This window comes from Ictidomys tridecemlineatus, chromosome 5 (assembly GCF_052094955.1).
Source record: "Ictidomys tridecemlineatus isolate mIctTri1 chromosome 5, mIctTri1.hap1, whole genome shotgun sequence".
NCBI classification, from domain to species: domain Eukaryota; kingdom Metazoa; phylum Chordata; class Mammalia; order Rodentia; family Sciuridae; genus Ictidomys; species Ictidomys tridecemlineatus.
The window spans coordinates 148,149,383-148,165,274 of NC_135481.1; the positions used below are offsets into that span (position 1 = coordinate 148,149,383).

General features: G+C 42.9%; 1 protein-coding gene across 1 annotated transcript in view; it reads right to left on the bottom strand.

Moving 5' to 3' along the window:
- Positions 1 to 15,892, bottom strand: part of Adamts17 (ADAM metallopeptidase with thrombospondin type 1 motif 17) — a 347,529-nt gene that overhangs the window by 95,175 nt on the left and 236,462 nt on the right. Inside the window, exon 15 of the mRNA XM_078051258.1 lies at positions 5,791 to 5,911. Coding sequence (XP_077907384.1) covers positions 5,791 to 5,911 — 121 coding nt within the window. The remainder of the gene's footprint in view (positions 1 to 5,790; positions 5,912 to 15,892) is intronic.

Here is a 15,892-nt window from a genome sequence, read left to right on the forward strand (position 1 = left end):
AGTGTGAGCCATATTTGGAAGAAAATCATTGAGCTGATAAGGTACTATGACGGCGTAGAGGGGAAACCCTGGCTATGAGTATTGGGATTCTTTCCCCTGCTTCTATCAAATATATGAAAAAAAAAAAGTTTTTCTTTTACTGTCTATAGGTCAGAAGAAGTTCAGAAAGGCTTTTGTGTAAGTTTATATTTTTCTCTTTTTACAAAAGTTGTTAATGAGAATATAAGTGCGCCTGGACTTGGGAGGAGGCGCACTTATATTCTCAAGTTTATTTATCTCATCATAAAATAAATTGAAAATATATTAGGTCAAAAATGCATCAAATATACCTACCCTACCGAACCCTGCAGCTCATCCCATAGCACACTGTATGGTGCTGGTTGTTTCTGGGTAGGACCTCGTGGCTGATTGGAAGCTGTGGCCCACTGCCACTGCCCAGCTTCATTGAAGGGAATCAGACCACACACTACCAGCCCAGGAAAAGATCAAAATTCAAAAAAGTATGGTTTCTACTGAATGCATGCTTCTTTCCCATCACTATGAAGTTGAAAAATCAGGGGCTGAACCACCATAAGTTGGGGACTATCTGTATTCCTATCACTAAAGGTACTTGTTGGATCTAATTAAAAAGATGCCTTTATTCAAGAATCATTGGAGGCTAGATTGTGCTTTATTTAGTCCGACACTCAGAATTCAAGGTCAATGCAGATAGGTCAAATCAAGGCCTCCGCCTCCACTTCTAGCATGAAAGTCAGGAAGGTATTACTCAGTGTCCCTCTGCCAACAGGAAAATACTGTGATAATGGAAACTTCCCTGGGCAGAAAGGGGCCAACTGAGGCTAAATTCTCTAGGCTATTTTAGCATCTTCTGCCAAAGTTTGAGGTGTGGTCGAGGAAAACAAAAACCTATTCTTGGCATACTAGGGCCTATTTCTGTCCAGCATCTCGATTCTGTGACTCTGTTTTTTTTTTTATTAATCTTTAAATTGATTTTACTTTATAGTTTTTCTTTTTGGCAATCGGTCTTGAACATCAGTTATACATAAGCGGTTAATGGCCTTTGTGTTTATCCATGGCTTCATGCATGACTCATTGTCATTGGTTCCATCCAGAAAACATTCCAGGTATGTAAGCGAAGTGAGAGCCCCACACCAAGCATTTCACCAACAGGACCACACGTAACAACCAAGCATCTTACATGAGAAACACTTGGGAACCGCCTTTGCCATCACACACGTGGACATCTTCTTACAAAGATGGTTCTTGACTGAGAAGAAGAAATAGGTTGCAATTGGCTTATGTGTACATTTTTGAAACTGATCTTGTCATTCTCAACCACAGTGGAAAGAGACCTCTTTATGTGTCCTCGTCATATAACCATGAGATTTCCCCATGGAACTTTCACACCCCACACCTGTGGATGGAGCACAGAAGCTAGCACATGGCAGGGCTCTAAAACCAATTACTGAATAAACAGGCAACATACCATCTAGCCACACCCAAAAGGGGTGGATCACACCACCCTCTCTCTTAGGAATCTATTATTTGAGAAGATCTTTTTCCTAAGAGAGCACAAAGAGGTTCAGAGTCCACAGGGCATCCTGGTTGGTTCTCAGTGGGGCTAGGGTCCAGGTACATCCTGGCTGTCCACACCAGCACCAGTCACCTTTTTAATGCCGAGAAGCACAACAGAACAAAGACAATCACGTCAAAATGACAAGGAACAAAGGGAAAACATCTCACTCCTTCAACTTACTAAGTTTAAATAGCCCAGCTATTTCAGTACCACTAAAGGCCTGAGCATTTTGAAGCTCATCTATCAGAAAGCCAATTTGAGTTGATTCTTTCTGCAGATGATTAACCAAGGACCTCTTCTGCTCAGGGTTGGGAGAAATGGGCTGGAGGGCAGCAATCACCTGGAAATCCCAACACTGTTTCTCAGACAGGGCACTGAGAGCCTGGATGACACAAAGTTGGAAACCCAGGGCTTTCTGCTTATATGGGGCTGTGACACTCTCCCTGGGTGGGTCCTCCCTGGATTCTCAGCTTGAGAACTTGGGTATGAGGACCACAGGGGAGTTCACGCAGGGGTCAGGACTTCATATAACTGGCAAAAATCCTGCCTTTGATTCTTGTTTTATCTCTCTGGTATGGTATTTCTCTTTGATATTCACCCTGAAAAATGATAAGATGTTCCTCCTTTCCTCATTCCTTGGAGCTGGGCAGAGATGAAAGTTTCCTTCCTATCTACACTGACACGATTAATGCATCCACTCAGCTGGAGTCACTAAGATGTTAAATGACCTGGGGACTTTATAGGATCTCTGTGTTCAGTCTCCTAAGAATATGTAATTTTCCTTCAACCTGAAATGTCTTTTCCCCACTCTCTACCTGTCCTTTAGGGCTTGAGGTCACTCTCAACTGTCAGAAGGCCTGGAAGAGGTGCCCTGCCAGAATTTGGGGGCCCCACAGCACCCCTGATGAGTTGTCCCTACCTCATGCTTACACAGACTCAAGCTGTTCCTTACCTTGTTTGTGACCGACATGGTGATGGTTAACTTTCATTTCTGTGTACCTAGTGCTTAAGATGTTAGCTAGGGGAACAGACTTGTGGGTGACCCTTTGCCAGTATTTCTGTATATATGTATTAGGAGTTTCAGACCCTGATATTGGGTTTGTTTTTAGTTAAAACTACATTAGACAGTGATTCATTCATGTGCAAAAGGGTACTGCACACAGATCTTTCAATAAACAGAATCAATACTGATATGAGCTTAGGCTCCCAGACTCTAATGGTGAGGATTTTGGGACTTTTAATGAATGTACAACATTTAGCAACCACTCAGAATGTCAGAACATGTACAGGTGGGTGAGCTAACCTGTGCTTATCTTTCTCAGAAGAGTTGCTAAGACTTTTTGCCTCAGCAGCTAGAAAGAAGCACAATAAGCTATAAAGGTGGGGACAATGACCCCAGGGGAGCTTCCCAGGTGATCTGTCCTTCCATGGGAGACCTGATGCCATGGTCACAGAGACCTGACCTCATCAGGTGGGAGGCTGCACGTTCCACACAGGGATGGGGTCTAGCACAGGGTAGACAGAGAAAGAGGAGAGCAAACGAAGAGGACATTTTTGTGGATGAATGAATGATCTGACTAGGTCAAAACCAAAGGACAGAAAACAGATTAGAATTTAGGAATAGAGAGAACACTTTTGCCCCTTGTTATGGTTTAGACATGAGGTGTCCCTCAAAAGCCCATGTGTAAGACAATGCAAGAATATTCAGAGATGAAATGGTTAGGTTATGAGAGCTGTAACCTAATCAGCGGGATTAATCCACTGGGGTGGTAACTGCAGGCAGGTCGGGTATGGCTGGAGGAAGTAGGTCACTAGGGGAATGCCTTTGTGATTTATATTTTGGCCCAAGTGAGCAGAGGCCTCTCTCTGCTTTGTGGCTATTATGACCTGAGTGGCTTCCCTTTGCTGTGCCCTTCTACCATGATGTTCTACTTCATCTTGGGCAGAGCTATGGAGTTGGCTGGCCATAGACTGAACCTCTAGAACCATGAATCCAAATAAACTTTTCCTCTTCTAACTTGCTCTTGCAGGTTTAGTCACAGTAACGAAAAACTGAGACACTCCTAATCACTGCTATGTTGCATAGATATGCTGTGGAATCTTCCTTAGTGTTCTATTGAATTGCCTGGAGGGAGGGAGGGGTGGGCCTGGCTTGTGCTGGATCTGCCTGCCATGGAATGGCACGATTTCAGTCAGTTCTGTTTTTTAGAGCTCAGCACAATGTTTAATTCAAATAAAGGGTTCTAGTGCTTCTGTTCTGTTAAAAAATAAATAAACCCAAAGTAAACTAGTAATCCCTCACCAACTGCAGAGGTTTGGTTCCTCTATTACAGTTGTAATAGGAAAGGTCAAAAGCCACGGGGGAAGCTGGTAACCAAGTTATGAAGAGAGAAAATGACATCAAATATATCCAAATAAATAGCAGAAATCATCAAATTTCTAGAGTTGAGCTGTTCCAGAGAATCTACTGCAATTATGGGAATGTTCACTATCTGCATAAGAGACACTAGAACATGAGGAATGAAGCACTTGAAATGTGGCCAGTGGGACTGGAAGATAATTTTTAAGTTAGTTTAATTCTATTATAAGTTAAATTTTAATAGACCCAAGTGACCAGTGCCTCCTGCACTGAATGGCACAGCTCCAAAGGTCACTTCCCCCAAACCAATTTGTTCCAGCCATCACCTTCTTCCTTTTCCTCTAGGAACCACAAGACAGGCATAGATTCTCACAAAAGCTTTGATGACTCGGTGCCTGTCCTTAAAAATCCTGAAATCAGTCTTTTGGGTCTGAAATTTCATTTTTAAATTTGTTTCCATTTGCTTTTACCTCTGTATCCTTCTTTCACAAGATCCTGCAAAATGTTTGAATAATGGGTTGTTGTTTCCATGAGTATCTAGAAAGAGCATTTCTGTAGACCTGGTTTTCTATCCACATAAGGGATACATACATAAGGTCTCTCTTTTCTGCCTTGTCCCATGGGCTGTTCCGTGGGACATGGAGCTAAAACTGTGGTTCTGTTCTCTTGTTGAGTAGAACTGAACCAAAAGGCTTCTATGCAAAGACAGTTGTAGAAATTAAAATACAAGTGTTTTAACTCAGCTCTAGAGTTCTCTTGGTGATGTTAGTGAGTGGACATTCAACTAAGGCTTTGAGAAGTGGTCTTCTAGATGGTTTGCCTGCCCTGTGCTCTCTTCCTCAGATGCTCCCTGGACATCATAAGCAAGTGACCTCTAGGGCAGATCAGAAAAACCACCTCCCGATTCTGGAAAAAGCAGCCTATAGTTGCAAAGATGATAGTGTACATAAAAAGATTAAGAAATCTCATCATCCAGGCATGGTAATGCACGCCTATGATCCCAGCAGCTCAGGAGGCTGAGGCAGAAGGATCACAAGTTCAAAGCCAGCCTCAGCAAAAGAAAGGCACTTAACAACTCAGTGAGACCCTGTCTCTAAATAAAATACAAAATAGGGCTGGGATGTGGTTCGGTGGTCAAGTGCCCCCGAGTTCAATCCCTGGTACCCTAAAAATGTCTCATCAACTGAGTGCTGCTGTGCCTCCCTGTGGATGCTGCTGGGGGAACATCCAGGTTTGGGAACCAAGAGGTTTGGTTGCTTTGGGGTCAAACTTGGGCAGAGGCATCTGAGACTCTCTGTATCATATAGCTCATGTACATTTTAAACACTCATTTAAGTGCTATCATATTTTTACCCACAGAAAATTCAAGAACAGAGAAAAGTTCTTCCATCAATAGGTAAAAATGATATGGGGCCAGTGTTGTGGCTCAGTGGTAGAGCTCTTGCCTAGCATGCTTGAGGCACTGGGTTTGATCCCCTGCACCAAATAAAAATAAAAAAATATGATAAAGGTATTGTGTAACAATAATAATATTGTGACAAAGTGTCTTTGCCCCTTCTCTATGTGCACACCTGAAGATTGACTCATGGACCTTGGGGCAGCACCACTGAGTGCTAGAAGCAGTGCCCTTCCATGGGCAAATGACTCACTCTTAAAAGCTTAAAAAGACAGCATTCTTGCAAAAATATTGAATTTCAGAAACCAAACAGAAATGCCCATTCCTCTATAAGTTATCATTTCAAATAGACATGAAATGTAGGTCATTTTGAAACCTTTAGTTTTGAGCAAATAAGGCAAAATACACAGCATGTGTTGGTTGTCCTGTACCCATTGCAGCCCTCAGCCTGGCACTTACCTGTCCCCCGAGAGTGGCTGAAGTCACCCTTTACCACACGACAGGTCTTGCCATCACCATTGCAGACACCACACCTGTCCTCTTTGGCTGCAGACCCGATGATGCCATCACAACCGATTTTCTAGAGAACCAGAGCGCCAGGTTATTTTGCAGTTAAGACTTAGAGGGGTTTTAAAATAGACGCTCTGTGAGGCTGAGTTCTAAATGAGGCCCAGCAAGCATACTGCCTGGGGTCCCCAATACTTTCAGAGACCTCAAAAAATATTTTAACTCCTTTTACATTCAGAAAAGAAAATAAAGAATAGAATCCAGCCTGGATTATATTTATCTCTATACCCAAAGTGCTAGTTATGGTTATCAAAACATTTTTTGGTATGTGTTATGGAGGAGATGGGAAGCATAATGCCCATGGAGTCACATTAAGTTCTAAAGCATCAGTCCCAAGACTGTGCTGCATGAGGCAGAGACTCTGGGAGACAGTAGGGCTGGAGCCCACATATCACTAGGTGTGGCCACAATTTTACAAGGTATTTTTCCTTTGGGGTGGCAGAGGTCACCTGTATCTTGACTGGAGTAGCCAACATACTGCAGGAATCACGCAGATGTTTCTGCAGAGTTAGGGAGGCCCAGAGATCACTCAGGTAGGGTGGGGTATGAGTCCCCCTTTATCAGAAGCAGTTAGGGAGATCTAGTTTGCAAAATGCCCCCATGTCCCAACCCTTCTCAAATTATTTCTGAGAACAGAGGTAGAGTGACCTCTACCTTTTGTGGGTCTGGGAAGCACAGCCCAAGTTTCATCACAAAATAGAAAATGGCTTTCAACTGTTATATTTTCTTTAAACACATAAGCACACATGGGAATTTTGCATTATGCAAAATGACCTACATTTATTTAGATTAACATGGGTGTTTATTCACTAGTTAAATTGCTTAAATACTCCTCTTCACTTTTTTTTTCTGTTAAAGTGAATACTTTCAGAACAAAAACATCTGCACTCAGCTTAGGGTTTGGTGTTTTAGACCATAAAGGAAACCAGGGTTGGAGATAATGCAAGTGGAGGCAATTTAGCTCTTTCCAGAGATGCCTGAAAGGGAACAAGGCATATGCTCCCCTCCTCACACGCCACTCCCATCTGCAGGACAGGGCTTGGAGCAGAGCTGCCTGTACAGCATCTTCCTGGGGGCCAAGGAACCTGACTCACTGCTTCCAGAGGAACCAGAATCTTCTGCTTCTTCATGGTAGCGGTTCTCCAATTTAAGTGTGCATCAAAATCATCTGAAAGGCAGTTAAAACTCAGACAGCTACATCCCATCCCTAGAGCTTCCGGGAGGGCCTGAGACTTTGCAATTGGAACAAGTTCTCAGGTGCCACTGACAATGCTGGTCTTGGACCACCCTACAATCCTACTAGGGTTTGCTATTCAAAGGGTCAGATAAATGGTCTTCGTATTTAATAGTTCTTGGGTACGTGAATTTCTTTGGGAAAGAATTGTGACTATTGTATGTCTAAAAATAATAGGCTAACTGGATGTGTTTCAGTAAAGAATTTAAGATATGCTGATAGCTGAGCAAATTTAATCCAAAATGACTATTAAAAAAACCTGAATTTTGAAAAAAAAAACCAGATCAAAATCATTCATGGTACAAAAACAGATAAAGGACAAACTTGGAGGTGTTAGTGGCCTGAGGCCAGGTAGGGAGCAAACGCAGAAGACTAGATTTCATGGCAACTGGGGAGAGTTAGGGGACACACTAAGACACAGATGCGAGCTGGCTATCAATGGCAACACCCAGGGGCAGTGACCTGAAGGAAGCTGGCTGTGACAGGACATGGGGACTAGAGCGCATTGCAGGGGCTACCTGGATTCTTATTTGCCTGCCAGCTGGTTGCTGAGAAGTTGTTCAGTATAAAACTACAGAGGTTAAGAACACAGATCAGCCAAGATAAAATAATTTTTTGCTCAGAGCAGAACGTTTAGCCAATGCCCCGGGGACCACGCTGTGTGCTGCTTTGTGTGGTACTTCAGAGCCCCACTGTCAGTCTCCAGTCTGCCTGTGGTACAGCCACAGGGCCAACACCACAAGAACTGGCCTGTCACCCTGGCTTCTTTGTGTCCCCTAGACGTGCTCCCTCTTAGCTTCCCCATCTCTCTCAGGTGCTCACAGCTCTAGATCTTTCCTATTCTGCCTTCCTGTTATGTCTAACCATATCCCTGCTGTCACAGTGAGTCTCTGACCTCACACCAGACTTCTTGATTAAACAGTTTCAAGATGGTCAAAGTAAATAATCCCACATGTCCAGACAGCTTCTCTCAGCACCAGCGAAGAGGGCTTTTCAGACCAGGTTCAAACAAAAATGCGGACCAGATTGCCCCTTAAGTTAATTCTGCAGGTTACTTGGAGGCTGGTACAGATCAATGTGTGCGCTTCTTGGTATTCCCTGAGTACCTTTTGCACCTAAAGAAAGGGTATATGGGGATGTCCCTGTCTGGACAGTAGCAAATTTGAGGCCTGAAGGGCAACAAACAAACTATTCTGCCCATGGGGCACTTTATCCACTTGCTATAGTCTGTGAAAGGGACATAGGATATTTTGGGCAGGCATTGAGTTTTTTTTTTTTTTTTTTTAAATTGAAGCTACATAAAACACAAAATAAGTCATTAGGGGGGCTTTAATGATTGCATTTATGAGCTTTGGTGTTCCAAGAGAAAAAGGTGATCAAACCCAAGGAAACTCCAAGTGATTAACTCTCTACATTCCCATGTCACCCTGGGGATCCTTAGTTACTTTTCTACATTTGCAAGAGAGGAATTTCCATTACCCACTTCTGAGATTTCAAGTTTCTGGTCAGCATTTGCTAGTCAGCGCTCTGTTCTGCTGACTAAATCAGGGTGCGTGTGATACCAAGGGGTCTGAGGGGAAAACAGTGTCCCATGGCATAATTAATAAAGGAGAGAGGATGGAACAGAGCTGGTGAGGAAGACACAGGTCTTTTTGATCAAGACAGTTCCACTGAAGCATGCATAGTTTTCCTAACTAGAGTTAGAAAAACTCTAGTTCTTAGCCCTGTGTGCTGGAGAAGGCCACAGTGTGTGGGCAGTGTGGCCATTTTTCCCAGAATTGAGAAGTATCAGTCATCAGGGATGTGAGTCCTGGACCCACACCCAGAATTGTTCCCTTACTGAAGATCACCAGTGAAAAACAACTTTCTATCATCATATCTAGCAGCTGAATGTGTAAAACACATACTGCCCTCAGTTTTACTCACTTGTACCCCCACCTCTACCAAGGATTGGCTCCAAGTTCCCTCCAAACATATCCAAATCTGGAGAAGCTCAAGTCTCATATACAAAGTCAAATTTTTTTGCATAGAACCTACACACATCCTCCCCTATGCTTTAAATCATATCTAGAATACAACTAATACCTAATATAAATGCTACACAAAAAGTTGTTATATTCTACTTTTAAGGGGATAATGACAAAAAATCTGTACATGTTCATTACAGATACTATTATTTTTCTGAATATTTTCCATCTAAGGTTGATTGAATCTGCAGGTACAGAACTACCAATATGAAGGGCTGACTGTATATAAATTCATCCAAAAAGTCACTACACATCTACTACATGCTTAACCTGGGGGATAAAGATTGTAAGACAGGACGACAGCAACATGGAAACTAGTAGATGTATCAAAGCTTGTGCCTAAATATGTCCAGAGACCAAGGAGGGATGGCCATTTGAGGTGGCTCTTGTCTGATGTTCTTCCAATTCCTTAAACTAGTCCTCCTCCCTCTTCTCACTTCTTGATTGCTTGAGCCTGGACACCTCCCTGAGTATGCTCCTACCCTCCTGCTCCTCTTTGGCTTTCTTGCTAATTTCCCTATCTTGGACTTAGCAATCACTCTCATGTGCAGACAACTCTTAAACCCAAGTCTCCCTCCATGACCCAGGCTCATGTTCATAACTATCTGATGAGCAATCTCCTGGAATTTCCAGCCCAGATACTGGAATCAATGGACCAACTTTGGAAGCTGCTCCAGTCTGACTTTTCTTATTTCTTAATTCTAGTTGGATACCCCCACCACCATGTTGAAATGGATAGACACGATCTCGAGCCTGAAACTTCCAAGCCACTTTTGGCTTTCTTGATAAATTGTTAGTTGCTGAGCCTGGGTTTTGTCACCTAAAAATCTCTAGTGTCCATTTCTTCTCCATGCTCAGGCCCACTTCTTGGTTCAGACCCTTCTTATTCAGGACGTGAACTACTGCTTTTCTGCTGCACTGACAGACTAATCATCACATGAAAAGAGCGTGGCCATAGGGCACCACTGTCTATTGGATATGCCCACACTTAGCAATTCAATACCTTCCATGATCTCACCCCAGTGCTCACCATCTCATCTTGCTTTCCTCCTCCTCTAAAAGTATACTGAATCCAAGCATCAGCCAGCCCCACTCCTGCAAGTCCCCATCACCTCCAGCAAGGTGTTTACTATTTTCCCTGATTCTACTCTGCCCCCACCACAGTCAATCCCCCATGTCCAAGATTGCTTCACTCCTCTGCTTCAATCCCTCTGTTATGCTCCAAAAATCCAGGCCCTGTCAGGGTCCTGATTCCCCTGGATCAGGTCTGCTTTCTCAGAGTCTGCCTCCCTGCCTCCTTACCCCTGGATCACAGGGTCTCACTCTTGTTCCCTTATGCCTGCAGCTCTTTGACCCTCACATTCCTTTAAGCTGGTTTTTCTCAAATGCCATCTCTTCCAAGAGACCTGTCACACTCCTGTTTGTGCTTCTCCTCAGCCACACCCCCAACTGAGTCTCTCAAGGACATGATTTTATTCTCTCCTGCACACATTCTGGTCCCTCTCTGGAATGATCACATCTGTGACTTCACATAGTCTGTATCTTGGATGGGGAGAGAGTTCCAGGTCACTGTAGAGAAGTCTGTTCCAGCAAAGTGTTGCAGATGATTGCCAGTTACCATCTGTGTCTTGATGTGTCATCTAAGTCTCCCCAGCTACCATGCTGTCCTACAGAACACTCAGTGCGTGTCACAGTTACCTAGCATGTATAATGTCTTCAACAAAGACATGATGCATGAAAAAATAAAATTCCACCCTATGAGCTTTCTGATACATTAAAACTCAAATCTTTCCTTGGCTCTAATTCACTCCTTTGGCCCAAGTGTTAAGGTCTCACAGGCTTCAGGCTGTCCGGGCATGGAGGATGGTGTTTTAGAATTCTTTGCATCCTTACTCTCACCTACCCACCCCCACACAGTGGCTAGCAACATGAATTTTTATGTTCAGCAAATTCATAGAAATGAGGAACTTTTATCAAGCTGAGCCTCAGATAAAACAGGAGGTTTCTTCCCCTGCCCCCTAAAAGGTTTCTGTGTTTGTCTTCTTGATCCCCAGCCTGATCTCACTTCCTCGCCCAACCAGAGGCAGTTTACTTCTCTTGTACTGGAAGTAGGACATTCTTGTACAAGTTTTTTAAAAATTGAAACAGACTTCATTTTATTAGCAGTGTCGATTTATGATTAAGACAGGTATCTCTTTCGTGATGTGAGATCATTTTCAATCGGCCATAATATCTGCCCTCATACATACCTTCACTTTGAAAATGTAGCATTTCAAGCTTTAGTCTCTATGGATTATTTCTCTTTTATGTCCATAATCTTTATGCTGTTGCCAAAGTCTTCTTGGCATTTGCTTTGAATTCTGTCTGCGGTGCATCTTTCAGGGCTTTTGCACAGATCTGGGACAATGGGGTGCAGTTGAGACCAGCTGTGGCTAGACTGCCACTGTGACATAATGGGGCACTGGGTGAATGGTGAGAATGCATTTGGTGCTGCCTCATCCAGGTGGTCCTTCTTATATAGATTTTTATTATCTTTGGATGTTTTCCTTTTTTCTTTCCTGGTTGGAAGAAATAGTACTTGCTTTCTTCAACTCAGTTAGCCATCTTCCAAATACGGCCTCATCCCATCTCTTTGGTTGGAGGGAGACCCCTGATTTCTTGTTTGAATTTTAACTGAATGCAGATTTCAGGCCTGCTGCGCAGCCGTCATGTCAGGATTATGGGCTCCTGGGTGATTTCCACTAGGGCCTGTCGTGCTCATCTTCTTCTTTCTTGACTTCATTCTCATTTTGCTACACTATACGTAATTTCTCCAGTATGGAAAATAAAATTTCAGAGTTCTTCCATGTCTCAAAATTACTTTATTATTTTGCTCACATGCTTGTTTGATTCCATAATTATCTCAAGTTTCTGCCAGGGTCCAGTTTTTCTGTTTATTTTTCTTGGTCTTTCTCATCCATGCTGTTGGTTTTCTTCAAATAGCTGATAATCACTAGTTGAACACTCATTTTGGGGAAAGAGGAATAGAAGGATGGATGGAGGGAGATCTGTAATTGAGGGTGGGCAGGGTTGCATGGTAGACTTCTTTTTAGGACTGGTGGGAGGGAAGCTGGAGTGTACTCCTCAGCTAAGAAGGGTAAGAGGCTTATTTGAGCAACAGAGGCCACATCTCCTGCTCTGACTTTCTCTGAAGAGTTTAACCCATACTTCAGAAGGCAGCCTCTTGATATTTTACCAAGCAGCTGCCATGATCTACCTGCAGGGCCGGGCATGGGCAGCCATATAGTATGTAGCCCTTGGCTCAGCTCATTATTTTTAGCCATCTGTCACTTCTACCCACCATTCCTAAGTCCAAGGCTCTTAACTTCTGCTTTCTTTCTGGTTACAACTCTCCATTGCATCCATTCTGGCCTCCGTTGCTCTGCTCCAGCAATGACACTTCCATCCACTTTGACCTCCAGAAAGAGGTGGAGAATTTCTTTTGTCCACAGGCCTCTTTTTCTTCATTGATACAGTTTTTATTTGGTATATATTCCTTGATGTGGGGTTCTGGATGGAAATGTTTATCCATAAAGGTTTGGCAACCACAGGCTGGAGATACCAGCCACAGGGTCATAAAGTATCAAAAGCAGCAAGTAGGAGGGCATTATTGAAATACAAGCCTAAGTATGCATGCCTAGTCCACTGTCCTGCATGTCTGTTACTCCTTCTTCACTTAGAGTACTCTGAGGCCGGAGTCTCTTACAATTCTCTCCTATTCCCACCAGATAGACCCATATTCCACCAGTAATTTGACTTACTGGGTAGACCTTTGAAAACAAAATGGAGGCCAATAAATCTTGAGAATGAAAACGGTCCATTGACATGCACTCCAGATTCTAGAATCACTAAAGTCCTAAGAGCAGTTGATTCCTTCCCTTATCTACCTAATCATTTTGTTCTTTTTTCAATATATATCAAATATTTTCAAATATATATTTTTTCAAAACTTTACTTGGAAGCCAGCTCACAGGGGAACACAAATTGATCAGACATACTTCCTCCACTGAAGAAGCTTACAAGTATTTTGGTTTGGTTCATTGGTATGATGTACAAATCATGGTCCCAAGGAAGTATGCCCCTCATCAGAGTAGGCTGACTACAGTGGGTATCAGCTATAACAGTGTTCAAGAAAATCAAGAATATTTGGGTCTCAGGCTTATCTGGATCTATCCACTCTCCAAAGTCATGTGTCTCTTTGACCTACCCAGTTTATGTTAGTAGTTCCAGAAGCAAGTTATATATCAGAGACTTGTTGCCTTGGGTTTTTTGCTTCTGGAGTCCAACACTGGAATCATGGATGATAGGACTCCTGATTTATAAGGCATGTTTAAAATATGTTTGTTTCTTCCCCCAATTCCCTCCCACTTTTATGAGTGCTGTTAAGTTGAATTTCAGCATGTTAAGCAATTTTTGACTCACTGAAGTGAAACAACTTAGTCCTCATAAAAATGGAATAAAATGGTATTTCCATGTTTCATATTATGGTTTGAATCAGCCTGCTATTTGGAGCTTAGTGGAATCTACTCACAATGCCATTTTGAAGCCTTGCATCCGACCAACTAGTTACTGTGATCCCTAAAATTTCCCAGGATTCCTTAGCTACCCTAAAGTAGTAAAATTTATAGTTTCAGGGAACATAGGGAAAAGTGAGTAAGCAAACAATGGCAGCATTTTTGTAACTTCTCTCTTAAAGAAAATGTAAATGGTTTCTACCTTTTCTCCATTGCAGTCAAATAATACATCTGTGAATAAATACAGCTCCTCTGCTCACTAGATTTGTTAGTTTTTTTTCCCCCTTAAATTACGATTACTATTATTTTCTTTAACCAATTTTCCTTGCATTACTCATTCTTTGGTACCACAGGAATGCAGATCATTCCATGTTGGCAGTTACTGGAATGAGGCATAAATACTGTATTTGTATTAAACTTATAATCTTAAGTATGCTCAAAATTTTAGGATAAACTTCATTCACTACACCTTTAATAATTTGGAGTTCTGTGAGATTTGACTGAAGAGTAAACTAAGGTTAATCTTCACCTGTCTAAAAAAGAATAGTGTTAGAAAAATGGCAGATGGAGTATAAATTCTTTCAGAAAGCAAACTGTTTCTCAGAGTTTTAATCTTGTGAGGTGTTGGCAGGCAGGTGTTGCTGCCACCTATGAGGAGGTGGCCCTTTTGCTAGAACAAACGGGATGCTTTGAGGCAGCTGGTCAACAGGGCATATCCATCCATAAGAAAGGTCACAGGTGCAGCCTCCTTGCTGGCATGGTGAGGCTACGGAGAAGCATCACATGCCACGGAGCATTGGGAAAGATGCCATCGTCCACATTTCTGTGCCCACTCACTGGTTAGCATAGGCTCAGTGCAGCTGATAACAAGTGCAATGATGGTGACAGTGGCTGAGGCACTGTAGATTTACTAGAAGAGGGTTCCATGGGGATGGAGTAGCATCCAGGAATGGGAAGACATGTACCCTAATGTCATTCCTATCACATCAGCAATGTACTGAATGTTTGTGCCCCTGTCCCCAATGAATATGTCAAGTCCCAACATGACAATATCTAGAGATGGGGCCTTTGGGGGTGATTAGTTCATGAGGGTGGAGCCCTTGTGAATGTAATTAGTGCCTTTAAAAGAATTGGCCACCACATGAGGATACAACAAGTGAGCAGTCTACAACCTGGAAGAAGGGCCTCAAACAGAACCGAACATGCGAACACCTAGATTTTGAACTTCTAGCTTCCAGAACACTAAGATGTAATGCCTGATTTTTGAAAGCCATTCAGGCTGTGGTATTCTGCTACTGCAGCCCAAATTGGCTAAGACACCACAAAATAGCAGAATAGGCTTGGGTTTCATGGTACCAGACCTCCACAGATTTAAGGCTACTCAAATGGCATGAGTGACATTTTGCCCTTGTTCCACTTACTAGAGGACTGACAGTTCCACTGTCAAGCTACAGGGACAATCCCCCAGATAAAAAGGTTGGGATTAAAAATAAGGTCATGGAAGAGGCCCATTGGCATAGACCACTAGGACCTGAAATTGTCTCTCATAATTGGCTAGAGAATTTCAGGTTTCTGAGAAATGTCTCCCCATTGGCGTGAATACTATAGAAGATGCTGTCAAGGGATCTGGGATTGCTGAGCTGGTGCAGCTCTAAAGGTATAAGATCTGTGATTTGGGAGGTTGTTAGCAAATGAATTAGGGCATTAGTCTATAACACAAGAGTAAGCAGGGTGGCCCAGGCAAGCGTGCAGTTTAGGAAGAAAACAAACCTTGCACTTGGCTTGCCAGCAGGCTTACCAATAACTGTCAGCCTTGCTTCTTTTCAGTAATAACCATAAGAATCCTGTTCACATTGTCCAAAAGGAAGGTTCTGGATCACTTTTTGCAGCAAGGAAGCAGCCCTGAGCACCCCATCCAGGAACTCATTGCTGTCTTCTTTCCTGGCGGGTTGCCTTGCCAAGACTCTCAGCACCAAGTGTTTATTGGCCACACTTATCTGTATCTGATAACAAAGTGAGGTAGTGCCAAAGGGGCCTGGACATTGGTTAGCTTTTCCCCTGAAATGCCTCATTTTAGAACTGGCTTGGACTGTGCAGGAAAAAACCCACTCTCACTGAAGGGCTTGCTGCAGGAACAGCCAAGCTGTTGTCTTTCTATCTATTTCTTCCTTTTGTTTATC